The 27,259-nt window shown below is 33.8% G+C and overlaps 3 protein-coding genes across 12 annotated transcripts; all 3 read left to right on the top strand.

Annotated features, from left to right (window-relative positions):
- Positions 1–3,270: 3,270 nt before the first annotated feature.
- LOC120577764 (uncharacterized) lies at positions 3,271–7,252 on the top strand. Of its 9 annotated transcripts, none has more exons than XM_039829707.1 (11): positions 3,271–3,552; positions 3,651–3,745; positions 3,844–3,938; positions 4,158–4,324; positions 4,489–4,555; positions 4,723–4,835; positions 5,166–5,272; positions 5,357–5,410; positions 5,502–5,599; positions 6,307–6,741; positions 6,828–7,252. In XM_039829707.1, the coding sequence occupies exons 8-11, from the start codon at positions 5,362–5,364 to the stop codon at positions 7,080–7,082; spliced, it is 837 nt and encodes a 278-aa protein (XP_039685641.1). In that variant the 5' UTR covers positions 3,271–3,552; positions 3,651–3,745; positions 3,844–3,938; positions 4,158–4,324; positions 4,489–4,555; positions 4,723–4,835; positions 5,166–5,272; positions 5,357–5,361; the 3' UTR covers positions 7,083–7,252. The 9 variants fall into 9 exon arrangements, with proteins under 9 accessions (XP_039685641.1, XP_039685643.1, XP_039685645.1 ...); XM_039829709.1 differs by having other exon boundaries at positions 3,839–3,938; XM_039829711.1 differs by having other exon boundaries at positions 3,651–3,938; positions 4,227–4,324.
- A 44-nt stretch (positions 7,253–7,296) lies between these two features.
- LOC120577762 (replication protein A 70 kDa DNA-binding subunit-like) lies at positions 7,297–11,850 on the top strand. Of its 2 annotated transcripts, XM_039829700.1 has the most exons (12): positions 7,297–7,712; positions 8,494–8,635; positions 9,083–9,347; positions 9,451–9,547; positions 9,648–9,775; positions 9,871–9,955; positions 10,300–10,429; positions 10,528–10,682; positions 10,761–10,881; positions 10,973–11,149; positions 11,258–11,326; positions 11,434–11,850. In XM_039829700.1, exons 2-12 carry the CDS (start codon positions 8,543–8,545, stop codon positions 11,629–11,631), a joined length of 1,518 nt encoding a protein of 505 aa, XP_039685634.1. In that variant the 5' UTR covers positions 7,297–7,712; positions 8,494–8,542; the 3' UTR covers positions 11,632–11,850. The 2 variants fall into 2 exon arrangements, with proteins under 2 accessions (XP_039685634.1, XP_039685632.1); XM_039829698.1 differs by lacking the exon at positions 7,297–7,712 and having other exon boundaries at positions 7,804–8,635.
- An 892-nt stretch (positions 11,851–12,742) lies between these two features.
- LOC112418629 (uncharacterized) lies at positions 12,743–19,170 on the top strand. The gene is made up of 8 exons (XM_024775065.1): positions 12,743–12,869; positions 12,949–13,113; positions 13,595–13,747; positions 13,887–13,958; positions 14,053–14,506; positions 14,611–15,536; positions 15,904–17,109; positions 17,510–19,170. Exons 1-8 carry the CDS (start codon positions 12,743–12,745, stop codon positions 19,168–19,170), a joined length of 4,764 nt encoding a protein of 1,587 aa, XP_024630833.1.
- The last annotated feature ends 8,089 nt before the right edge of the window (positions 19,171–27,259 follow it).

Raw genomic sequence — 27,259 nt, 5'->3', positions numbered from 1 at the left:
TTTTTGTTTGAAAAAGGTCCCTGGCCCCACATTTTTGATGATATGGCATGGGTTTTGCCACGTGGTAGTTGCTGACTGTGCAACTTCTGCCACGTGGCAGCCACGTAATTAAAAAATTAAAATTATTTTTAAAGTTTTGAAAATTATTTTTGTAAATTAAAAAAATATGAAAATAAATTCAAAAATCATTTAAAAAATTCGAAAAAAAACTGTTAAAATTAATTTTCGACCATTAATTTTTTTAATTTGAAAATTATATTTTTTTCTTCATGTTTTAAAAAAATTAAAAAAATCATTTCATTTTTTTTCAGAAATTTCAGATTTTATAATTTAAAAAAAAAAATTTGAAAATTATATAATAAAAATAATTTCAGAAAATTATTTTTATTTTTTTTATATTTTAAAATTTAAAAAATTTAATATTATGTTGCACAGTCAACAACTGCCACGTGGCAAAAACATACCATATCATAAAAAATGTGGGGCCAGGGACCTTTTTCAAAACAATTTTTTTTTATAGGGATGTAATTCAAAGTTTTTTTTTACAGGGACGAAATTCAAAACCGACCCAAATTACAGGGATTAATATCATATTTAATGGAATCAAGATTATGAAACTGTTGCTCACTTTTTACTACACTTATGAGATGAACAATTAATGCCACTGATTCTTGAATCAAAGACCATTTCTCATTTTCCTTTACCTTTTTGAATTATAAGATAGCGTTGGTAAAATTGCCTATTTGTTTGGAAGCTGATTCTGTAACATTCAACCAATTGATTGTTTATTCTTCAGCATTGACTGCCAGCAGTTCTAGCTTTACTTTGGAACATTAATAGAATATACCAAATGTCCAAAAGGTAAGTGAAGATTAAAAAAGTTATCTATAAGAGAAGATATATAGAAATTACTTAGCAAATCATAATTGATAGAGGACTATAAAAACAAATCCAAGTGGAAAATAATATTTTACAGAAACAATCGTGTATTCTATTGAAAACATGTACTCTTTTTTTCCTATGAAACAACAAAATATCTCAAATAATCTTATTTAATCATCTTGTAATTAATTATAATACTTTGAAGATTTGATAAATATTAAATTCTCTGTATTAAGATCTTACAAAGGACAAGAAAGCAATAGTAAGAGTACTTTTGAAAAAGGTGATTCTTGAGACTAAAGACTGAAAGCTAAAAACAATCGGTTATGAAACCATCAAAAAGGAACTCTTTATGATTCCTTGAGGAAAAGTAGAATCTTATACAAATATAGATGGTTGCAATTCCATCCTGAAACACAAGAGGATGTACAATACTGATTTCACTTTTGTTTTGTTTTTGGGATCTGAATCAAAAAAAAAAAAATGACAAGACAAAACAAAACTCCAAAAATTGCTGGTCATATAGTACGTGGATACCTTATGTTTTGAAATTCTATGATGTTTACCTGTCTTTGTTCACTTTGGAGGATATATGTAACGTGTTATGTTGTGAAAATGGATGTATGATGATTAATGAGGTGATGGAAGATAGTTAAAAGAGAGCTTAATCACCACCGATTTAAAGGTATAAAGGTGGGACTAATGCAGAATGTTTAAGCTAAGGCTACACTATTTTATTTCTCACTCATCCAATAATGTTCCTTGTAAAAGACTATATATACCGGTAATCTTTCTGATTTTACGTATGTTCCTTGTAAAAGACTGCATTTCCATACTATTAAGTTAAGTGAAATACAGAAGACATAATCCGGATTATATCACATTACTTAACTTATATTACTGGATATTACGGAGCCTATTCATGTAGGATATGATAGAGTCTGATCAAGGCTCATAATCTTGATCGAACCTATATTTGCCCCAATGGATACAATCTGCTCATGGTAAAACTTCATATGGGTACGATGTACTTTTATCTTCAACGAATAGTCCGGCGCTCAGTGCGGGGCGAAGCATATGGTTTCCTGGTTGGTTAAATGCTATTAATGAGAATAGTAATTCTCTATTCTTAACAATAGGCCCTGGAGACTTCTTGGTTCATCATGCTATTGCTCTTGGTTTACATACAACTACATTGATCTTAGTAAAAGGTGCTCTGGATGCACGCGGTTCCAAGTTAATGCCGGATAAAAAGGATTTTGGTTATAGTTTTCCTTGCGATGGTCCGAGACGAGGTGGTACTTGTGATATTTCGGCTTGGGACGCATTTTATTTGGCAATTTTCTGGATGTTAAATACCATTGGATGGGTTACTTTTTATTGGCATTGGAAGCACATTACATTATGGCAGGGTAATGTTTCACAATTTAATGAATCTTCTACCTATTTGATGGGATGGTTAAGAGATTATCTATGGTTAAATTCTTCACAACTTATCAATGGATATAACCCTTTTGGTATGAATAGTTTATCAATCTATTAAGTTAATATCATTCACCATAATTGAATGAGTGTATTAATATCATTCAGCCATTGACTATTCCTTCCGTCACAAGTGACAACAATATGTTTTATATACCATTAATAGTTAATATTGATGACGTCCTATTATTACGTAATTTTTAGACTACTTTTCGCTATTTATATTGAGTCTGTAGAAGTTTGAGACAGCCTGAAGGTATAAAAAGCAGGAAAACTTAAAGATTTTGAAATTACTGTTGTGACACGATTTAGGCATCGTGTCACGATTTCCTGACCAAATTTGAAGAGTATCTCCGCCGATAAAATCGTGTCATGATGGCATAATCGTGACACGATTGTGAAATTGATTTTGGAGAATCCTGGGGACTTCAATGAAAAAACGTATCACGATTTTATCAAATCGTGTCATGATTTTGGATGCATATGTTTCCTGTTTATGCTTAATTGTTTTCAGAAATAAGGGTTCTGAATTTAGGAGATCTGAAGCGTAATTTTGAGAGCAAAAGACTGAAGAGGTGGCCATTCCTTCCAACTCATAGTCAGTTTATGTATGTTTTTATGCTTCAATTGATGTTGTTATTTTTAATCCATACAATGAGTAGTTAAATCTCTTAGAGATTAGGTCTGAGATGAATCTGATGTAATCATGTTTGAAACATGTGGTTGTGAAACTATATTGCTTATGAATATCAATCTAGTTTTATTCAATTCAATTGTATATATATATCTTCTTATATATTAAAGTTAACAAGTAAGCTTATTGTTGCCCTAATTTTAACCTAACCCTAATGCCTTAATTTTACCGTTTTAACCCTAGCTCACACCTAATCTTCTCACACCTCTCTCCCTTTTTCTCACACCCGATCAACTCTCATCTCCCCCAAAATTTAGTTTATCACACTCAGTCCTCCCACTCAATTTTCATCTCCCACTCAATCCTAAACCTAACCCCCAAAATTTTCATCTCCCACTCAATCCTAAACCTAACCCCCAAAATTTTCATCTCCCACTCAATCCTAAACCTAACCCCCAAAATTTTCATCTCCCACTCAATCCTCCCACTCAATTTAGTTTTTTTTTTGCGTTCATCTCTCTATCTCTCTAATTTGGCTGAGGTTCTTCTCATAGGTTCATCTCTCTATCTCTCTAATTTCCTATGCAATCACTAATTTACCTTTTGATTTTGTGTTTTATCATCATAAATTTGTGTTTTCATGAAAGGAAAGCTACGAATGAAAATTGACAACGGCGGAGGAGTATGACGACGGGGTTTTGCGTTCATCTCTCTATCTCTCTAATTTGGCTGAGGTTCTTCTCATAGGTTCATCTCTCTATCTCTTTAATTTCTTATGCAATCACTAATTTACCTTTTGATTTTGTGTTTTATCATCATAAATTTGTGTTTTCATGAAAGCAAAGCTACGAATGAAAATTGACAACGGCGGAGGAGTATGACGACGGGGTTTTGTGTTCATCTCTCTATCTCTCTAATTTGGCTGAGGTTCTTCTCATAGGTTCATCTCTCTATCTCTCTAATTTCTTATGCAATCACTAATTTACCTTTTGATTTTGTGTTTTATCATCATAAATTTGTGTTTTCATGAAAGGAAAGCTACGAATGAAAATTGACAGATAGTTGTTTGCATAAACTACTTAAAGGTATGGAAAAATAAGCCTTAGAAATTTGTATGTATTTAATTTATTTTCTCTGTGTGTATTTGCTAAATTTCTAGGTAATCAACGTCAAACCCTTCAGCAATTAATGGTGACTATAAAGTATACTGAAATTGCTGAGATTTTAGGAGCTGTAAAACCATTTGAGAGTTGGCTCTTGATAACAATCATGAACCATTTTATGTGTTCCAATGTGGAGAGCACAATATTGAATAGCTTCATCATGGTGAGTTTTGTTTAGTTGTAGTTTATGCATTAAGCTTCATTCAATTGATTTTATGCCCATTTGGTAACCTAAACCCGTAAGCCCTGATTATATCTTGCTCATGTGTAAGCCCTGATTATATCTTGGTCATTTGAATATATGTTCATTTGATGATTGAATGACAGATGCAGAAACAAGGGAAGTGTGATTTCTTACCGAGGGATAATCATATTCACTCTTTAAATCTATAAAGTAAGTCAAATGCGAAAGCAATAATCTTATAAATTTTGTTCCTATGTTGTTCAATAAGTCATGTCAATTTGGTTCTGTTTTTTTTTTTCATACACCTTCCATTTGTACATTTTGTTTAGTTCCATCATTGGTTGTTTGACATGCAAAATGTAAATTCTAAATTGCAGCCAAGTTTTCTAATGTCACATATTAGTCGAAGAGAGTCTGAAGTTACAATGCAAGCAAGGAAATAAAAATTAAGCGGAGGGTTATTGCCTTGCCTTTTCCTACTGTTGGCAAGGTTTAGCTTTCAATAATCTTTGTGTGTAGAAGATCTTCTTTGATTTTATTTTATTTTTTATCTAGCAATAATCTTATAAATTTTGTTTGTATGTTGTTCAATAAGTCATGTCAATTTGGTTTTTTTTTTTTTTTCATGCACCTTCCATTTGTACATCCTATTTTCTAATATGGAAACTCTATTGCCTTAATTTACTGTTTTAACCTTAATGCTTATTTTATTTGTTCTATTTTTTTGTTTCAACAGACCTTAATACTTATTTTATTTGTTCTATTTATTTGTTTCAACAAATCGGCTTATTCTATTTGTTCTATTTTTTTGTTTCAACAGATCTGCCAAATCACACTCATAACCAAATCTCCTATTTTCTTCAACAAAAGAAATCGGTTCTTCCTTTTCTCTTGCTTCACCACATACTAGAAGCAACATCACTCCTGGTTAGTTAACATACCTTTTTCTTTTCTTTGATTCTCTTCTTTTCATCACTATTAACCCTATTCTTTTCACACATATTCCTTTAGAAAACATGGCCGGCATAAATATAGAGACTCTTTTGTCCTATCACTGCCTAACCGGTAAACTTTTTAACACATATTCCTTTAATCTAATTATATTTTTTCTTATGCCATATATACATGACAATAATTTCACTTTTGTTTTTTATAGGTCCTTTAATCAAAAACCCACTTTCAGAATATGACAAGGCAATCAACAAGCTACAAGTAAAGTACAGAACATACATCGTCGAGTACGACTTCGACACTGTGAGTATACCTTCGTTCTACCGAACAACCTATAATGTTATTTTTAAATTATAAACAGATAGTTGTTGAATAGTGTTGTTTGCTAAATTTATTGTGCTGTTTGCATATCGTAAATGTTTCTTCTATTTTAGAAACTAAGTGTTTATTATATATATTGTGCTGTTTTGTATAAATGTTGCTATATGAAAATTGACAGATAGTTGTTTGCGTAAACTAAATATTTGTTCATAAGCCACATATTAGTTCTCACCTATTTGTCACGTTACTAATAATGTTGTTTATATGTGTAGTGCTGTTTGCAAACCATGGAATTGAGTCATCTTAGAAACTAAATTATAAATGGTTGCTATATGTATAGTGTTGTTTGCTACATGTATAGCGCTGTTTGCTATATGTATAATGATTTTAGTATGTGTAGTGTTGTTTGCAAACCATGAAATTGAGTCATCTTAACCTTTTAGAGTAGTTGAATAGTGTTGTTTGCTAGCTGTATAGTTATGTTCTTATCACCTCTTGATTTTTTTAAAATTAAGAGGCACATCTATCAACCAGTGTTCATAAGCCACATATTTGCCTAATCATCCATATTAGTTCAATGTCCTTTTTTCTTAAATTACGGTAGCTCTTGCCTACCATAGTGTGATAAATATTTATAGATCCAATTTAAAACAGTTATAATAAAAAAATAATTTTGTTGTTTGCACCAGGGTGCCGTATGCTTGCCAAGAATGTTCGGCAGTGATTTTGGAGATCAGATTGGGCGCTTTGCAACATTGACTGATCCAAAGGGCAATCAATTTGAGGTCTTAGTCGATAGCATTAATGGTGACTTTTTTTTAACAAAGGGATGGAAAGCAATTCGCGACTTTTATGGGATTAGTCTAGGAGCTTGGATTACTCTGATTTTTGTTGGTGTTGGACATTTTGATATGAAGCTGACTGATAGGTTTCACAAGATTATTAACTATCCCGTTTTTGATCCACCCATGCATTTCCTTATTGACAGAACTAATGTGCACACAACTTTCAACAAACATCTCCAACCCAAAACTTCTCTTCTCTCTTATCGTCATAGTATCAATTACATGATTATAGATTTCGGAAAAAAGTTATCTCAATATGATGTAACAAAGGGTGCTTTGGTATGATACACTTTTCCGATAAACATCGTTTTTTAATTAGCTTCTTATTGACTAAGTTATGATTGCTTCCATTTTGGTTTATGCAGATACTCATTTACGCAGGAAATGTTGCGCAAATGCTGGATACTTCTGCTACCAATGTGAAGATTGTGGATGATTGTGGTAATGTATGGGACTGTGACTTAATTTTTCGTACTCTTCCTTACGAACACTGCAGGATAGGTGGGCAGTGGAAGAGGTTTGTGGAGGCTCGCAGGCTGCGTGAAGGTGTCAAAATCAGATTGGGAGCTCCGATGGCTGGAATGAATGATTTCATTTATCTCGATGTTGTTTACGATTAGACCATGTTCATTTAATTGCTTCAGAACCTTGCAAGCAATTTCTTTTATCAGATCCACCGTGTTATTTTTAGTTATTTTTATTGCTTCCGAACCTTGCAAACATTTGCTTTTATCAGATCCTTCTATTTTGTAGTTTTAAATTTCTCAAGTATTTTCCATGTTCCAATCACTATCTATCCATAGCAAAGTATCTACTTTTTATTTTGGTGTTCCTCTTGAATATAAAACACATAATATTGTAGAAAATCCACAAGTAGAACTATCTGATCAAGTTGTACAATCCATTATGTCCAAAAATATATTTTGAAATATTGCAAGCAATTTCTATCTATGGCAAAATGTTGTTCATAATGACACACTCCATAGCAAAATATCTACTTTTTATCTTGGTTTTTCTGTTAAATATAAAACATATATAATAAGTAAAGCAAATAGAACTTTGAATTGTTGGGCACGTAAGCTGAGCAATAGATGCAAATAGAACTTTGAATTTCTGCCCTTGCCTACCAATTTTGTCAAACTGATTTCTTAACCTTTTTTTTGTAGATTGGCCAATGACTTCATTGTTGCGCCTGAGAGTCTTTCAACTTTAATTGAGGATACACCCAACATTCGGAAAGATGCACAAAGGTATAATTTCCATGAATATGTTGGTGTTCTTATTTATGGTTTCTATTTTTATTATTATTATTATTTCCTTTTGAGAAATTAGAATAACTTAGAATTATTATTAAGTTTGGTTCCAAATTTTTTGGAAGCCAATACTTATCAATATGTCCTCTTTTTAAGGAATTAAAAAACCAATTATTTCCTTCTGATGCAATCTTTTTCTACCTAACAAAATGTGCTATTTTTATTCAAAAGCAACTGTACAGATCGTTTGCAGTAACAATTTTTCCTGTTTTTTTTTTTATGAAAAACATCATACATATCCTTTCCTTCCCATCGAACCCCACTCAGCACTTTAACAAAATATGTCCTCTTTTTAAGGAATTAAAAAACCAATTATTTCCTTCTGATGCAATCTTTTTCTACATAACAAAATGTGCTATTTTTATTCAAAAGCAACTGTACAGATCGTTTGCAGTAACAATTTTTCCTGTTTTTTTATTTATGAAAAACATCATACATATCCTTTCCTTCCCATCGAACCCCACTCAGCACTTTAACAAAATGTGCTATTTTCAATGAAAGACACTAAACAGATCGTTTCCACTATTCAATCCTCCCCTACCTAACAATATTTCCTGTTTTTTATGAAAAACATCATACATATCCCTTCCTTTCCATCAAACACTACTCATCGGTTTTTGTCCCTTCATTCTATATATACATCACAACCTAATAGCAATATAATCTGGTTCTAAGTAAGCATCTTCCTTTTTCAAAAACGCCAAACAAAAATGTCTAGCATATACACCCCACTATCAGCTGTTTCTGGAGGAAGGAAGAACCTGAAGATGTGTGTGCGTGTTGCTCACATTTGGTTAATTCCAGCTAAAAAAGATCCAACTAACATCGTATTCATGAACATGCTGCTGGTGGATGCAAAGGTTTGTGCAATTTTTCAATGTTATTTTTTAAATTAACCTCTTACAATCATATATTGTTTCCATTCTCTTTTTGTTGCATATGCATGTTTGAATCACTAATTGAATTGAATATGACATAAATTACTTAGATTAAGTTCGATTTAATTTACTGCGTTGTTTAATTTTTGCATGCTTAAAGAAAAATTGAGATAGCATATATGTAGTTGCTATATAGTTTACAATCTGAAAACATATATAGTTAATGGAAATAAAACTTATACTCATATATATAGTTGCTATAAATCGTACGTCCATGCATTTCGTTTATATTTTGCGGCACTATGGTGAATATGACAAATGAATATGATCAATATGAGCTATTAATAGTACCTCCATACATGATGGTTTATATTTCTCTGTAATTTATTATTTTAATCACCTATTTTCTACTTTTGTTGTCATCTATAGGGTGGACGTATCCACGCCACAGTTAGAAAGGATTTGGTGGCAAGATTCAGGTCAATGGTTGAGGAAGGGGCTACATATGAGCTTCACAATGCAATCGTCGCTATTAATGAAGGTCCATATAAGATAACTTCCCACAAACACAAACTTGGTATGCTGCACAACTCAAGTTTTACGAAAAAAGACTTACCTACTATCCCTATCAATGTTTTTGATTTCATGTCATTCAATGAAATCCTCTCTTCAAATGTCGAGGAGACATCTGCTGGTAAGAATTCAATTGTGAATGTGTGATGTGCATTACTTATAACTCTCTGCACTCCCTGAGAAAATACTTACAATTGTTTTTACTTTTCTATACACTATATCAGATGTTATTGGTCATGTAATTGAAAGGGGTGATGTAAAGGAAACTGAAAATGAGGGCAGGAAGAGCAAAGTGATTGATTTGACTTTGCAAGATTTGGAGTGAGTTTTATCTTTTGATTTTTGCCTCTTTCATGTAATGTAATTTTGATAAACATTGTGTGGATGCATTGATTATTGCCTAATATTTGATTGATTGCAGGAACAACCGTTTGCATTGCTCTCTTTGGGGTGAACATGCTGACAAAATTGTGAGCTTTTTTGTTAACCACGACAACTCTTCTCCTGTTGTATTGATATTGCAGTTTTGCAAGACACGCAAATATTTAGGTATTTCGCGGTTTTTAGTTTCTACTTTCTGTTAATGTCTACACATGAAATATTGGTAGAAAATGTTCACTTCCTCTTCAATTTGATTAAACTAGGTGCAATGGGGATTGTTAATGCGTTTTATGGGACTAAATTGATACTTAACGGCGATTTACCTGAAGTTGCTACTTACATCGCACGGTAAGCATTTATGTTTTTATAGAAAGTAGACACTAAAATCTTATGATTGGTGTGGACATATTTTGTAAAACTTGATAACCTATAATTATTGCATCAATGAATGAGCTGCTAAGATTGTTTAACTTGATACCACATATGATGACATAGCAACCAAGAGTTAGGCGACTCTAATTTATGCTCTTATATTTCTACAATTTACAGACTTAAGAATTAATTCATATATGGTTTGTTTAAAAAAATAAAAATACAAGATGGAGCTTGACATTTTGCATAATTGTCCTGAGTTTTATTATTTGTTCTGCTTGAGTTTCATTCTTTTAATGAGATTGTTATACTTTTATCAGTATGAAAAAAACATCGCTCCAGTTGACCCAAAGTGTTAGCCAGATTTCCATAAACAGCTCTGCATCTCTTTCGGATGACTTGCTCAACACCAAGAGAATGACAATCGAAAGTATGATTGAGTCAACTCAGGTAGTTGTCTATTTTAGAGATTTTTGAATATTCTTTCCGATTCATCATTGATATTTATGTTCAAGAATTTTATGCAAAAGGCGGTGAAATTTTTACAGGTGTGTCAAGGTTCGGTACTTGCCACTATATGTGAGATCGAAACTGAGGTTGATTGGTACTTTCGATCGTGTACCCAATGTGCTACATTGGTCACTGTTGACAATGGAATGCTCCGGTGTCGCAAGTGCAAAACTTGCAAAAGTGCTGTGCCTAGGTATCTAAATCTCATCCGAATATAATAATTGTTTTTATCATACGTAGAAGTTTATTGATACGGTTGATTATTTGTTAGGTTCAAGCTGCATGTCATTGTGATGGACGATACAGGGTCAACTACTTTTGTTCTTTTTGATCGCCAAGTGACGCAATTTATTGGGCGTAATGTGCAGGACTTAATCAATGAACATGAGAAGGTAGTGGATAATTGCATGGTCTATATATGAGGTTTTTTTTTTTTTTTTTATGCAAGGAATTTTCAACTAACATCTTCTGATTTTTCAACAGGGAGAAGGCACCAATGATTATCCTCCTGATTTTAATGTGCTTATTGAAAAGCAAGTTCTTTTCAAGGTTGAGGTTGGTGAAGGAAATGTCGTGAAGAAGTATAGGAATTATGCCGTTAAGAAGGCATCTGACGATGTTGGTGTCATCGAACAGTTCATGTCTAAGTATAATTTGGAGGTAGTTCATATCTGATATTACAATCTCATAACTGTTTTAGATTAATTAATGTTCATAAGGAAATCATCCTATGACTAATTGGTTCTTTTGTTGATGTATGTGTGATAGAAACCCAACGATGGATCTGTTGAAGAGCTTAGTGTGAATGGTGTTGCAGCAAACAATTATAATGTTCAGGTGGCACTTCATTGATTATTTATGTATAATCTACAATTGCCAATCAAATGCAGAAAATTTAATCTGTAGGAAATTTAAACCAATTTTTTTAACACAAATGTCTGCAGGATGTACAAGAGGTTGAAGACTCATGCAGCAATACCTGTGTGATTGGCACACCAACCAGCAAGACAGGTCTTAAGCGGTCCTCTGATAGCATTGACTCTGTGGCTGTTGATCACGGTGAAGCTGGTCAGGCATCGGTTACAAAACCTAACAGGGCTGTTCGTGTCAAGATTGAGCCTAAAGACACTAGAGTTGTTTAACTTGCTCTAATGCTGGAACTATCTGCTTTGTTACCGAATTTCTTCAATCTCCACGAATCAGACATTTAGGATTCAGTGTTTTTCCTTTATTTTTTTACATTTTGGTCTTTAATTTTCATTGTACTGCTGTGTTGGTTGTACTTGCTTAGCTCTGCAAACTTTTGTCAGTACACTTAAATAAAGTTTTGTTCAAGCATGACTGTGGTAATATTAGTCAACAAGAAGAATCAACTTTCACATTTGGAAACCAAAACAAATACAAAAATCAGTTAACAGTTAACCAAACTGTGATGAATTGGTAACTTCATTCCAAAAAGTATACTATTAATTTAGAGACTTAATATCAACATTTTATTACTTCTAGAGAAAAGGCTAGACAAACTTATTTGGATTAATACCTTTTCAGGTGACCATAAGGGAGAAATTGCTTTGGTAAATATGCAATGATCAGCAAATTTTGTTTTTACCACAATGTGTAGCAGTTCTTCTATATGATAAGGTTTGCAAGTTAAATTCATATGATAAGGTGAGTAACGGATTTACTCAAGTTGCTACCTTAATTAAAATAAAACTTAGAAACATGTGTAGTCCTATATAAACATTTATTTGGGAGGTAGCATTATAATGAAGTGAAAGAATTATTTTGAAATGCATGGTCTTCATAATGATCCAATTCCCTCTGACCATTATCTTGCTTAAATTTTCTTGATCTCCTGCTGCTCTACACATGTCAACGATGAAAAGTACAAACATAAATTTTCTTTTATTATTTATTTATAACTATGAGATTTTTTTTTGGTAACTATGATTAATACTTCTTTTCCCACATGTTTCTAATATCTTTGTGAGATTCCTAATGAAATTGTAAACTAAAAATGCTTGCAGAATCTTGATTTGTCTCAACAAATAATTAGACACAAAATCTGCTCCTATTCTTATGGATCCTTCCTAAATATTCTCAACTATAAGTGGATTATTTTTAGTATTATAATATAACTTAATCAGCAATAAAATTGCAGTCAACTGATATGAGAGCATTTAGCCTATCCACTTCACTTGCACAGAACAACAATTCAGTTGTGTTGTTTCATCTCATGCTCCTTTTTGCTTAATGGAGAATAGCAAGAGGCAAAAAATTGTGCAAATATATGATAATTCAGAAATTGTTTCACATCATCCTTCATCTCATAAAAGTTTCAACCTCTCTAACAGAAATCCTTTGTCCGACATCACAAATGGTTAGTCAAGCACAAACACCGCAACACTATTAGTAATTGTTTCACCTAATTTTGCTAAAATATGGATGTTTCTTTACAGAAGTACCGAATAGTCGCGGTTCTAACAGCCAAACCAACGAAATCCTTGGAACCAGTGAACATGTTTTAACAAATGCCACACATATGTCTCACGATCAATCTGTTGGATCTTTCGATGGCATATGCGGAGAAAACCGAGAGGATTCTGATATACCAGACAATGAAGGTAAGCTAGCAATGAACACTTTTGGTTTCCATTGGACGATGATGATGAAAATATGAATTACACTAGGATTATGCATTTTTGGAAATAATGAAAACAATATATCTTCATTTTTTACATTTTCAATGAATGGAAACAATTTAGTACATGATTTAAGGGTCTTTCACTTACATGATTTAATGATCTTTCACTCCTTAAGCATAATATCTTCAATGTCTTGGTAGCAGACTAGCAGCTAATGAAACCAAAGAGAGAATAGAGAAACTACTACATAGCTGCATAGTCATATATGTTCCACATAAACTGATAGTAAAATTTTGTGTGTTCAATTATTTTGTGAAGTGTGCAAAAATGTTGAGAGTGAAGTATGCAAAAATGATTCAAAAAACATAGAAATTGATTCCATATGATTGATTTAAAAAAAACAATTAATCTGAAAAGAACATTAAAACCCTCTCAAATGTGTTTATTTCATTTGATTCAGTGATTCATTTGGATGATGATGCAACTGTAAACCAGAACCATCTTTTTCAAGCCACACACAGAATTTTGTCGTCTGTCACATCTGCTAATGAAGAATCAATCGTAAGAAACTGCCTTCAAAATTGGGAGGACGAAGATATTCCACCAAATTCAGGTAATGTTGCTTTTTGTCTCTGTAACTTTATGTTTAATTTTGTTGCTTATATCGTATTGGATGAATATGAATTTTCATCGGAGAATTATCTTGGTCGAACAAAGATTTCTTAACGTATATGGCTGTTGTATGTGAACAGACTTCATCTCTGACATTGTGCATCAGAATTGCACCGATATGTTGTTGGAAATATTTTCATCTCTTCGATCAGGTACAATTATTTGTAATTAAAATATAAATATGTTTGCTTTCATCCGAGACATTGTTACTATATATACAATTGATGATACTCGCGTTATTTTCAGATTCTCTTGAAAGTGTAAGTTACGAGGATTTTGGGCAGCCAGATTGTATATGCAAATATTGTGGATCACACATGTGGTATGGAGAGAGGAATCAAAAGCACTATAAGCCATTTGTGCCAGAATTCTCTATGTGTTGCAAGGAAGGGAGTATAAAAATTGCATACCCACCGTTGCCTGAACCTCTCGCTGATTTGTATTACTCTGACAATAAAAGAAGCAAGTACTTTATGGAAAATATTCGATCTTTTAACAGTATGTTTGCCTTCACATCAATGGGTGGCAAGATTGACAGCTCTATGAATAGTGGCAACGCTCCTCCGACGTTTGTTTTGAATGGCGAAAATTATCATCGGATCGGTAGTTTGCTGCCAATGGAAGGAAATGGCCCGAAGTTTGCTCAATTGTACGTTTATGACACCGACAACGAAATCAAGAATAGAATGGCCGCTGTGAGGTAAAATGTTTTACAGTTTGATAATTCCGATATTTATTTTTTATTGCACTCTATGAAGTAAAGCTTTCATACCATACATATTGATATTTTGCTTTTGGTTGTAGGATGGACGACGACAACGATACGATCAAATCGTCAATTGTTGCTGACCTTAGGGACATTCTTGATGATGTCAATTCCTACGTCAAACAGTATAGAACTGCAAGAGATACTTTAAAGGCGAGCAATGCCCCTACTGTCAAGCTAAGAATATTAGGCAAGAGAAATCGGGATGGTCGGAGGTATAATTTGCCTACAGCGTCAGAGGTTGCAGCTTTAATAGTCGGCGACTTTGATTCTTCTGATTTTGAAAGAGATGTTGTTGTTGAAGAGAGATCTGGTATTTTGCAGAGAATTTCAATTTTTGAGCCATCTTACTTCCCATTGCAATATCCGCTTTTGTTTCCAAGAGGAGAGGATGGTTACCGAAAAGATATTAGGTACAATGAATCATCCAATAAGACACTGAAAAAAAGGTTATATGTCACTCAATTAGAATGGATGGCTTATATGGTCCAGCATCGAGAAAGGATTTTTTCAACTATTGTTTTTTCACGGAGGTTGCTCCACCAATTTTTAGTTGACGGATTCAGTATGATAGAGTATGCCAGGTTAAGGTATGCAAGAGATCATCAAAAAGAGTTAAGGGCGGATATGTATAAAGGATTAACTGAAGCACTTCTAAGAGGAGAGACAAATCCGGCTACTACTGGAAAAAGAATTATTTTGCCGTCGACTTTTGTTGGTGGTCCACGGTACATGATCCAAAACTATCAGGATGCAATGGCTATCTGTGGATGGATTGGATATCCCGATCTATTCATCACGTTTACTTGCAATCATAAATGGCCGGAGGTTGTTGATTTTCTCAAATTGCATAATCTAAGACCAGCAGATAGACCTGATTTGTCTTGCAGAATTTTCAAGTTAAAACTCGATCATCTCATAAAGGAGATCAAGAAGGGCCAAATATTTGGAGAAGTCCGGGCAGGTAAGTAATGTATACACTAAAGTTTTGGTCTCAACTGTAGCACTTTATTTATATATGTTATGTTCTGTCGTAAAATATTTGAAGTTACTTTCTATTGCTACTTCGTCTCTTTATTGTAACACACGATGCAAGTACTAAAATGAATTTCAATTGATTCCATACGGCACATTGATGAGATAGCATGTTAATCCATGTCGTATATTATGCATCTACCATGTAAATATAATGTTTATTAGAGGTATTTTATACACAATATTCAATAGTTACCCACGACTCCCTGATTATATGACATTTGTGCAATACTTTATTTTTTAGACTAATTTACCATGAAGTTAACTTATATCAACCTTCTATGTTATGTGTGCAGTTATATATACTATTGAATTTCAAAAGCGTGGACTGCCTCATGCACACATACTGGTGTTTTTGAAGCCAAGATATCGTTGTAAGAAGCCTGAGGATCTTGACAAGATTATATCAGCAGAGATTCCAAACAAAGATACAGATGTGGAGTTATTTAATATAGTGACTACGCTGATGATTCACGGCCCATGTGGTGACCAAAACACAAGTTCGCCTTGCATGCTCAAAAATAGATGTACCAAGCACTTTCCAAAGAAATTTGTGGATCAAACCGTGATCGATAACGATGGATATCCAGTTTACAGAAGAAGGGACAATGGAGTTTATGTAAAAAAGGGAGAGTGTTTTGCAGACAACAGGTTTGTTGTGCCGTATAATAGAACACTGCTCTTGAAGTACAATGCTCATATCAATGTTGAGTGGTGCAACCAAATTCGTTCAATCAAGTACCTTTTCAAATATGTAAACAAGGGACATGACCGCGTCACCGCAAACTTTTATGGTGGTGGAGGTGAAAATGGTTTGGATGAGATAAAAATGTATTATGATTGTCGATATTTGTCCGCGTGTGAAGCTGCCTGGAGAATATTCGCTTTTGACATACATTACAGAGAACCTTCGGTTGAACGGTTAAATTATCATTTAGAAAATGAGCATTCAATTACGTACGAAGAGAACGAGGATATTGTAGATGTCATAGAAAGATCACATAGAAAAACTACAAAGTTTTTGGCTTGGATGAAAGCAAATCAAAAGTATCCAAAAGCAAGAAATATGACTTACAATCAATTCCCGACAAAATTCGTGTGGAAAGCACAAGATCATGAATGGACTCCTAGGCAGCTTGGTTTTTCGATAGGAAGGGTCCATTTTGCTCCACCAGGTTCCGGCGAAAGGTTTTACCTGAGAACTCTCTTAAACTACATCAAAGGTCCGACATCTTTCGATGACATCAAGACAGTCGACAGTGTCAAATACAATACTTTCAAGGAAGCCTGCTACGCTATGGGGTTACTGGATGATGACAAGGAGTTTATAGACGCCATAATGGAAGCAAGTCTTTGGGGAACTGGCACTTATTTACGTAGACTCTTTGCGGAACTTATGGTATCTGATCAGTTTGCCAGACCAGATGTTGTCTGGAATTCTACATCCGCAAGTTTAATTGATGACATTCTCCACAAACAGAGGCGGGTGCTTGGAGCTCCAGGTTTATTTCATTGCTTATTATTATTTTTTATTTGCGTAATAATTATGTTTGTTCCTACTTTCTTCTCAAATAATTTTCCATTTTTGACAATACATGCGTTTGTTTTTATACAAAGGTAACTACCGTTGTTTTTTCAAAATACATGCAATGATATTGGTAAATCTAATAGTGGTTGTGCGTTTGTGCAAAATATTTATTCTAATGGCAATTTACATAAATTATGAATGAATAACTATTTATATCAGAAATGTATATTGGCTGAAGTTGAAAAAATTAAGCTCTATTAAGTGCATTCACACGTCTGTTTTTTTATGAAAATTACATGAACATGGCTGTTTTTTTCTCAATCATTCGATAAACAACTCCTGCTGATTTTTAACAACCCTGATTTGTCTCCCAGATTTACGTTTGACTGATGAGCAGTTGAAGGCTTATGCATTGGCCGAACTAGAAATGTTGTTGCAGAGCTATGGGAAGAGTTTGTCTGATTTTCCTCCAATGCCAAAGGCGGATGCATCGTTGGTCCCAGATGTCGGGAGTAGATTGATTTATGATGAGATGAACTATAATAGGTCTGTACTAGCTGCTGAACATACCCGATTGATGTCGACCATGACTTCGGAACAACATAATGTATATGATACAATCATTACAAGAGTCAGGGAAGACAAGCCTGGTTTTTTTTTCTTATACGGTTATGGTGGTACGGGGAAGACATTTATTTGGAGAGCTTTGTCAGCTGCTTTAAGGTCTGATGGTGAGATTGTTTTAGCATGTGCATCAAGTGGGATTGCTGCCTTGCTTATACCCGGTGGAAGAACTGCACATTCGAGATTCGGTATCCCTTTTATAATCGACGAGACCTCAATGTGTGGAGTTACCCCAAATACACCGTTGGCATCGCTGGTGATTAAGGCTAAACTTATCATATGGGATGAAGCGCCAATGATGCATAAACATTGTTTCGAAGCACTCGATAGATCTTTGAGAGATGTTCTAAAGACTGTAGATGAAAGAAACAAGGACATACCGTTTGGTGGTAAGGTTGTTGTCTTGGGTGGAGATTTTAGACAGATATTACCAGTCATACCCAAAGCTCCCAGGCCGGAGATTGTCTATGCTTCAATTAACTCATCTGATTTATGGAGGTACTGTGAAGTCCTTACGCTTACAAAAAATATGAGGGTTCTAAGCGGCGCATCTGATGCTGACATTGAAGAGAGGAAGTTGTTTTCTGACTGGGTTTTAAGTGTTGGGGATGGTACAATTGGGGAAATCAATGATGTCGACATATCCGTTGAAATCCCGTCTGACTTGCTTATTCCAAGTTCAGGTAATCCTATTGCATCTATTGTTCAAAGCACTTACCCAAATTTGTTAGGACACATTGGTAAAGCAGAATATTTTCAAAGCAGAGCAATATTGGCACCAAAGAATACAATTGTTGATCAGGTTAATGATTATGTGTTAGACTTGATTCCTGGTGAGGAAAAAATTTATTTGAGTTATGATACACCTTATCATAAAAACCTAGGCGGTGACGCAGTGGACGACATCCACACCCCTGAATTTCTCAACACCATTGTTGCCTCCGGATTACCAAATCATAGGATTCGATTGAAAGTAGGAGTACCTGTGATGTTATTGAGGACAATAGATCAAAATTTGGGCTTATGTAACGGTACAAGATTGATTATTACAAAGATGGGTAAATTTGTGCTCGAGGCAGAGGTAATATCTGGATCTAATATAGGTGAAAAGGTGTTTATTCCAAGATTATCGCTACAGCCGTCTGATACTAGAATTCCGTTCAAGTTTAAACGAAGACAGTTTCCGTTGTCTGTCTCATTTGCAATGACTATTAACAAGAGTCAGGGTCAGTCTTTGAAAAATGTTGGTGTCTATCTACCGTCTTCTGTTTTTTCACATGGACAATTGTACGTCGCAATATCGAGGGTTACTTCAAGGGATGGTTTAAAGATGTTGATCAATGACGAGGACGGCCAAGATACTGATGTGACATCAAATGTGGTCTACAAAGAAGTTTTCCGCAATGTGTAGTGTTGTTGTGATTGCATATTGGTACTATTTTTATGTCGACATGGTACTTTTTTTATGTCGACAGACGTTGGATTTCCTTTTATTCAATAAACTATGTCATTAAATTTATATGTTATGTTTCCGTAACAGGGTCGATGTCATGAAAATTGTTTAATATGGTACTTAAAGACGTTTCTGGCAATTTTTTTACGAATTAAATTTTACTATTTTTACGATTCAAGAAAAATATTTACTTTCATATTTGCGCTATTATATTTTTTGTTCTATGACCTGTGCGTTAGCACGGGTCAATGGTCTAGTATATATATATATATATAAAACTAGGTAAGATCGGATGACTACTGACCCTAGCTTACGACTTAGACTTAATTGAATTGTTCAAATATTTTAGGCATCTATATGATATACTTGTAAGATAGCACATGTACATTAATCTCCACTGTTATTCTATTAGTGACTAATTTTCGCTAGACATCATGTTTTGATATCTAACCGTTACTCCAATTTCTGAATATTTTGGGTTCCTGGAGTTCCTTTTTCCTACCTCCATTGACATTTCCAAGCTTGAATTACCAAAAAAAGGATGATGAAACTGGTAAATATATAATATAAGAAAGGAATAAAGATAGTTAAAAAGAAGAAAAAATAAAAAGGACTTTTCCAAAAAATTGAAACATCAAAAAGGACGTACGAAATAAACATTCTTCTTCAGGAAACAAGCACAATCCTCTATTTGTTGAAACATGTAGGATTCCACAAGCTGGCTAACACTTACTAAATGTTTGGTTGAAGAAGAACAGTGGAAGGTGAAAGAATTTTAATTATTTTGTATTTGATTCAAAAGTTTGGAGTAAGACATAAGTTATAGACCAGTCAAGACTCGGGAGCATAATATAAAGTCATGAAGCTTTTTCAAAAACATGTATTAATTAGACCCCTTAACCATTATCTATGGTGGCATTTAACTTGGAAAAGGGAGAGAGTTTTCTACCATGGGAAAACTAATTTTGACCATCAGATTAACAAGAGAACACAACTTTATCATAGACCATCAACACCAAATCCAACCATCCACCCTCTACATCTCATCTTCCTCCTTGCACCCACCACCCCATTATACCTTCTTCCACATTTACTCTCGCTCTAAATCTTTAAGTCAATTTTCACATATTTAAATCTTTCCCCATGGTGGAATCACTTTCATCTCTAAATCTGATGTCTTAAAAGCTAATTTAATTTACTCTTTCTCTTTTAAGTAATTCATGACATGAAATCAATTTCAAGCTTTTCCCGACATAGTTTTACCAGGATCATGTAGATAGCAAAATTTTAGTGAGTAAAAGACACCAATGCATTCCTAAGACTTTGGTCAAACCTCAGCTCCATATCCGACCCATATTTACATTAACCCACTAAAGAAATACCAAAGGATGATATGTGGTAGAAATGTGTGATACAAGCTCTTGGAATGGTAGCCATGGTTGTTCAGAATTTGCAATAAAGACGGCTGGTGGTGGTTGGGTAAGTCATGGAGGATAGAGAAAAAATTTTATGTTGATGGTCTATGATAAAACTGTGTTCTTTAGTTAATCTAATGGTCAAAATTCGCTTTCCCATGGTGGGAAACTCTTTCCCTTTTTCATGCTAAATGCCACCTTGATCTATTGTAGCTGGTCAGTAACTCTAGAGATTAATCTATGCAGTTGTACCGGAATACTTTAGCTTACAAAATATATAAATTTACTATTAGATACCTTTTAATTTTAGTCACCCACCCATATATTTGTAAGATCGGAATTTACTAGAATTACTCTCACTCTCACGTGCAAAAATATGGTTAGTTCAATTGAGAATTTAGTGAATTTGATTCCGCTATAAATTGTGGTTATTTCATGTAGTTGAATCAAGCACAATTTTGATTAAAAGAGATAAAAAAAATATTTTGCATTAAGCTGATTTTTTTTTTTTTTGTGAGTAACCTAGTAGCTAGAATATCACCTCTTAAGATGAATAAGGGAAATTCATGGTTCGAACCTCTACCCCTATATATACAATACAATGTCACTACCAACTAAATTATGTTTAAGTTGAAAATTTTGTAGGAAAGAAACTTGTTTGTGGAACAATAACTTCCAAATAGGTAATTACTTCATTTCATATTCAAGTTTAACCAACTCAATTTTGTCAAAAATCACCGTTTTCAAGTGTTCACCAAAAGATACAAAGTCGTCATTATTAATCAAGACTTATACTCTTTTTTTCCTTCACCGTAAATAAAGGTATAAAATTTCCATTTTTTTTTAGTCATTCTTCTAACCTAGCTGTCTCTCTCAACCTTTCCTCTACTTCTCTCTTTTCTCTTTCTCATCCACCAGAGATGGTGGTTTTTAGGCCACTTTTTTGTTGTCCGGAACCAATCCATTTGCATCAATTTTCGTATACTTTATCTAAATAAGTGGTTTTTATGTAGATGTGGTCCTTCTTTCATTTTCTTTTTTTTGTGATTTCGTCTCATTGTTTCGTTTCTCGTCTTGGTTTGACATTATTTGATTTTTGTCAAGTTGTTGTGTTCATTTGATTCAGATTATCATATCAACTTTGATTCATTATAGATTATATTCAATCAATTATTTTAGCGCCGACATTATATGTCATGAGACATGAGCATTCTAGTCGCTTTAATTTTGTCATATTTGTAGATATTTTGTCATTTTATACAATTAAATTGAGTGTTACGTGTTTGTTCACGGATTCATTCTATTCAGTTTTAATGAGATTGAATTTGTATTGATTTCGATATATTCTACTAATTCAAATAAATATCTTTTTTTGTATAAAAAAGTAATTTTTTTCATCTTGATTCCTCTTCTTCAACCAAATCAAACCAAATATGAGAATTTTCATTTACTACTTCCTCTCCTTTCCCCATTCCCTTCTCCTTACCTTCACTCCTTTGGATATTCTTCAAAAATCAATATTTTTCCATACAAGAACTTGGTTCTTGAGGTGAATAACATGGTATTTGTCTAAGGAAAACAACATTAGAAATAGCTCAAACATGCTTAGTAGGGAACCTGAAAGTTTTTTAAAAACAAAAAAATAACACAAATGCATCATGCGGTAAATGAAGACATTTCAACTATGTTGGTCCCTCTTGGCCACCATCTTTCAATTGTAACACTTTAAAATTATATGAAATTAAAAAGAAAGATACAAATGCACTTGAGGGGACTAAATCAAACCCAAGCCAGAATAACCAAGAGAATCGACATCTATACGTCAATAAAAATCTTGTCAGGAAAACTCGCATGGATAAATCCTGACAAGGAAAAAGCAAAACATAGTAGAATTCATCCAAAACATATATTATATTTGTTGAAATGTGGCTCGAAATTGAGTTTTGAAATCTAGGAAAAATCCTGGCACGTTTTGGTTATTCTGAAAAAATAGATGGCTCTGTTAGGAAAATTGTGGCACGATTTTAAAATCATGGCAAGATTTCTCGATCTGGTTGCGGTACAATGGTGCATACGAGCTTAAACGTGAACACTATATAAGCATCATTTGATATATTTGTTGAGTGGGCTTGAGAATCTCATGTAGGCATGGCAACAAAACCCGCCCTCGCCCAGACCTGTCCGCCCCCTCCCCGAATTTCACAGGAAAAAGCCGATTTTATTAGGTATGAATGCAGGTGCTGGTGCGGGGAAAACCCGGTTTTTTAGTACAAAGGCGGGGCCGGGGCTGGTTTTTTTACTCCGTCCCTGTTATTGAAATTTACCTTGTTATATTTAATAATCTTATATCCATTAACTTACAAATAGGTACCAATCAATAGTTATTACTAGCATTACTGAATATTGTTAATTACCTTTCATATCATTGAGAAGCCAATTAACAATAGTCACATGCTTAAATGTTCAAAGTGTTTATAAAAAGTTCGAATGTTTGTAATTTTACCAAGTTTGGACTCACTAATTCAAATCATGTTGAGTTGATTAAAAGTGTCCGAATTTGATCTGTGACATGAATAATCCTTACTCATGTTTTACTCATCTTCTAACTAAACGTTGGCTTATCAAGACTTTTTTTTTCCTAGTATGATAAGAGGGTTAAACAAAATAGCATGTAGTTTAATTGAACTTGTAGATAAACAAATCCGATATATGAGGAAATTGGAACAAATTAAACTATATCTGTTATACCCTGATTTTGGACCTAAAAATACTCGTTCAAATTTCTTTTTTAACACTGATGTTTGTCAATTCTCTGTTATTTTTCTCTGAATCTTTACTCTCTTTTTAAAACATATTTTACTGCCTCTGTCTGTCTTTTCTTGCATTACAAGTCATTTAAGAACTTTCTAAAACGTCGCATTACTTTTCTTGCATTTTATTTCAAAAAATCATACAAAAGGGTATTTTGGTCATTTCCTGCAGTGGAACCCATTTTAGTCCCTGTGTTTGCCTCTGAGTCTTTTCAATTTGTCTGTACAAATCATTATCGAGTCTTTATTAAGAAAATAATTTCAAAAATTGCATTTGAGTCAATTCGAGTCAGTCTAGTCCCTAGGGGCGTTTTGGTCTTTTCCTATTAATATTTCGACAGGGAGGTATTTTAAAATACCTCATGTCAGTAATTGGTTCGTTTTAGTCCTTTTGTTGATTTTTAATTTTAGTTTCACTTTACGTTTGTCAAAATTACTTTTTTTAGTTCAATTTTATTTTTAAATTACAATTTAGTCCAAAACTTTTTAATTTTTATTTTTTGTCCATTTTTAATTGCTGTCCAGTCCTTTTTTTTTATTTTTTTTTTGCAGAAAAGGTCCCAGGGGCATTTTTGTCCAGAATTTTCGCACACTTCAGTCCCAGTCCAGATGGCATTTTCTCATTGGCCCACAAATACACATGGCAGGCTATAAATAGATGTGTCAGATCCAAATAAAAAAATCAGAATCGGTCACATCACAAAAACAGAAAATTCTTTCTCTCTCCAAAATCAGTTAGATCCAAAACAGAAAATCACCAAAAAAATTCTCTAAGAACACCAAGAACAAATCTTCACAAAATCAACAAATCCGAACCGGATTCACTCAAAACCAACTCAAATCATCACAAAATCAACAAATCCGAACCGGAATCATTCAAAACCACCGCGAATCATCACACCAACACCAAATCCGTACCGGATTTTCGAGCAAAAGCGGCACCACCGGAGCAAATCCGCGCGCGCGCGGCGGAGAGAAGAGGAGGCTCGGATTTTTTTCTCCGTTTCACGACGACGGTAACACTTTTTTCCCTCGTTTTCGCGCATATACACATGTGAAAAGTTTGTTACGAATCAAGATTTGTAGATCTAAGCTTGTACGTTCGGATTTTTGAAATTTTGAGGCCGGATTCGGACTCTAGAGCGAAAAGGATATCTAGATCCGTAAGCTTTTTTACAAAAAGAGTGAAAAAAATTCCGAAAGTTCAAACGTAGATCTACGACGAATCTCTCACCCCTTTTTAAAACTAGCACCGGATTTGAGTAGAGGAGGAGGAGATGAAACTTTTGGTATAAAAATTTTAAAAAAAAAACAGAGAAAAAATTCCGGCGCGGCGGCGCTAGGGTCGGCCGCCGCCGGCCGCCACCTCCCTCTTCATCGCCGGCGCCGTGTTTCTAGAGAGAGGGGAGAGCTTCTCTCTCTAGAAGAAAGAAGAAGGAGAAAGGAAAGGAGGAAATGAAAAAAACCGGAATCAAATCACTTATATAGAACTCTGAACCGGTCCGGTTTATTTTCGGTTCTTCCCTTTCTTTCTCAACCTTCAGATTAATCCAACGCTTCCTGTGCTTCCAGATCTTTAGACTTGGGTTTGGGCCTTTCTTTGTCTTTTTTGCTATTTTTTCTTGCTATCTGCACCATATTTCTTTGCTGTTTGAACCTCTGCATGCTTAAATTTTCTCTAAAAAAAATCTCCAAAAATTATCACATGTTTCTTGATGTATTTTCATGTTTTTTTTATATTTCTCAATGGTTTTAAAATGATAAAAAAAAGCATGTGATATTTCTTGGTTAATTAGTGTATTTAGACATAAATTTGTGCATTTTTTAGTAGTGTATTCCTCATGAAATGTTGACATGTGATATGAATTTTTGGAATGCAATTTTGTGATAAGTTTGTTGTTGATTACATGTTTAACTTGCTGCTTGTGTATCTCAATTTCATCTCCCTTCTTGTCTTGCAATTAGTATGCATTTTTACTAGTAAATAAAGTGCCAAAATATTTTGAAAGTGTGCCATAAACTTTAGCATCCAATATGTCCCATTTTTTTCCACATTATGGCACAAAGCAAGACTTCTAAAAATGCCATAATGAAGGGATTATGGGTCATACATATGCTAGAGCCTTATGACCATTTTCATGCACATTTTGTCACTTTATTAGTTTCTTTTATGTCTTTACTCTTAATATTTTTTGTGCACTTCTTTTATTCTATGCTTTATTTCACTAATCATCTCACTTCTTTTGTTCCATTCATTTCATGAGTATTTCTCCATTTCACCACTATCTCCATTAGTTTGGTTTCTTCCCACTTTTATTTCTATGTCAAATGGCTTGTAATAATTTTAGTTTAGCTTTCTTTTAATTTTCTTGCAAGACCTTAGCATGTAAACTAGGACAAAGTGTAAAAGGACAATGGACTATCTCTAATGATGTACACCGACACAAGCACCGACACTCACACACACGTTGCATGGTTATCGATTTAGGTGTATGTTTAGGAATTCGACGTATAGTGAAATTTCTTCCTCGAAATAGGCTAAATTTTCAAAAAAAAACTTGGAGTCAAAACTCCATGACATTTTTTGTTAAAAATCGAATTCGACATTTCCTCTATGCCTTACGGCTTCTCTCCCCCTCTTCAAAAATTATTTTTCAAATAAAATCAAACTCAAACTATCTCTCCCTCCATTCTTAATAAACAAAAATTCTTTTTATAAATATAAAAGTAAAGCATAGGCAAAATAAAAAACGGTTCCTATAGGATACTATAGTCGCGACGGGTGCCTAACACCTTCCCGTAACGAAATCGACCCCCGAACCTAGAAGAATCTAAGGGTTTTTTTTCTCAATTTTGCCCTTCCCAAGAAAAAATAGAGAATATCAAAGATTGAAAGGTTCAAGCCAAATTAATAACTTGACACCCGAAAATCGCGATAACAATATCCATTGATTATTTTAAATTTTAATCAAATATATCATATATATACAAACATATATTGCAGACACAGATAAAAATTAGAGGCATAAACTGTGTAAATGGTAAGTATAAAAAATTAATTAAAGCATTGCAATATATTGAATTGAACACACACACACCCCCACACATCTTACATAAAGAAAGATGAACAGAGTGTATAAGACCATGCAAACATGCTTGGTATTAGTTGAACTCATGAACTTATAGTGTAGAAGCAAAGAATATTAATGCAATATGACAAATCATAACCTCTAGAAACATCAATGAAATATATACATATGGTACATAATAGATATTATGCATTCTAGGCAGCCGGATCAACTTGATAGCATTCGGATTCTGATATGTGATTCTTGTATTTGCGGATGAAATCTTTAGCTCTCCTGTTAATATTGGGCTCAGCAACACCCCAGTTACCTTTGTCTTCATCGCTAGGCCAAGTCTTGCGCCCACAATCATCATAGTATCCTGCCCTAGACTTATTCTTAGATGTGAAGCAATTGAAAATTGAGAAGAAACCTGAAGAAGACTTGTTCTGCCTATTACCATCTCCCATGGTGATTAATGGCTAAGTTTTTTGCTAGAAGCGATTGTATTGTTTTTCAAATGACAAGGAAATATCTCTTATTTATATACAATCATAATAATCAAGGAGGTTTGAATTGCATAGTGTGAAATTAAGAATCTGATAAAGCAGTGGTAAAGACTAACATAAATGGTTCAAATCATGCTGACTTTGGCAAGGTTGTAACAACTTTCTTAAGGCACTTTTTCTGTGGTCCGCTAGTTTCGTACATTAAGCTTTTTTATTGAGGAATTTCTACCAGAACGCACGATTGTTGG

The sequence above is a fragment of the Medicago truncatula genome, chromosome 1, assembly GCF_003473485.1.
Source record: "Medicago truncatula cultivar Jemalong A17 chromosome 1, MtrunA17r5.0-ANR, whole genome shotgun sequence".
NCBI lineage: Eukaryota > Viridiplantae > Streptophyta > Magnoliopsida > Fabales > Fabaceae > Medicago > Medicago truncatula.
This window is presented reverse-complemented; position numbering and strand designations above follow the sequence as displayed.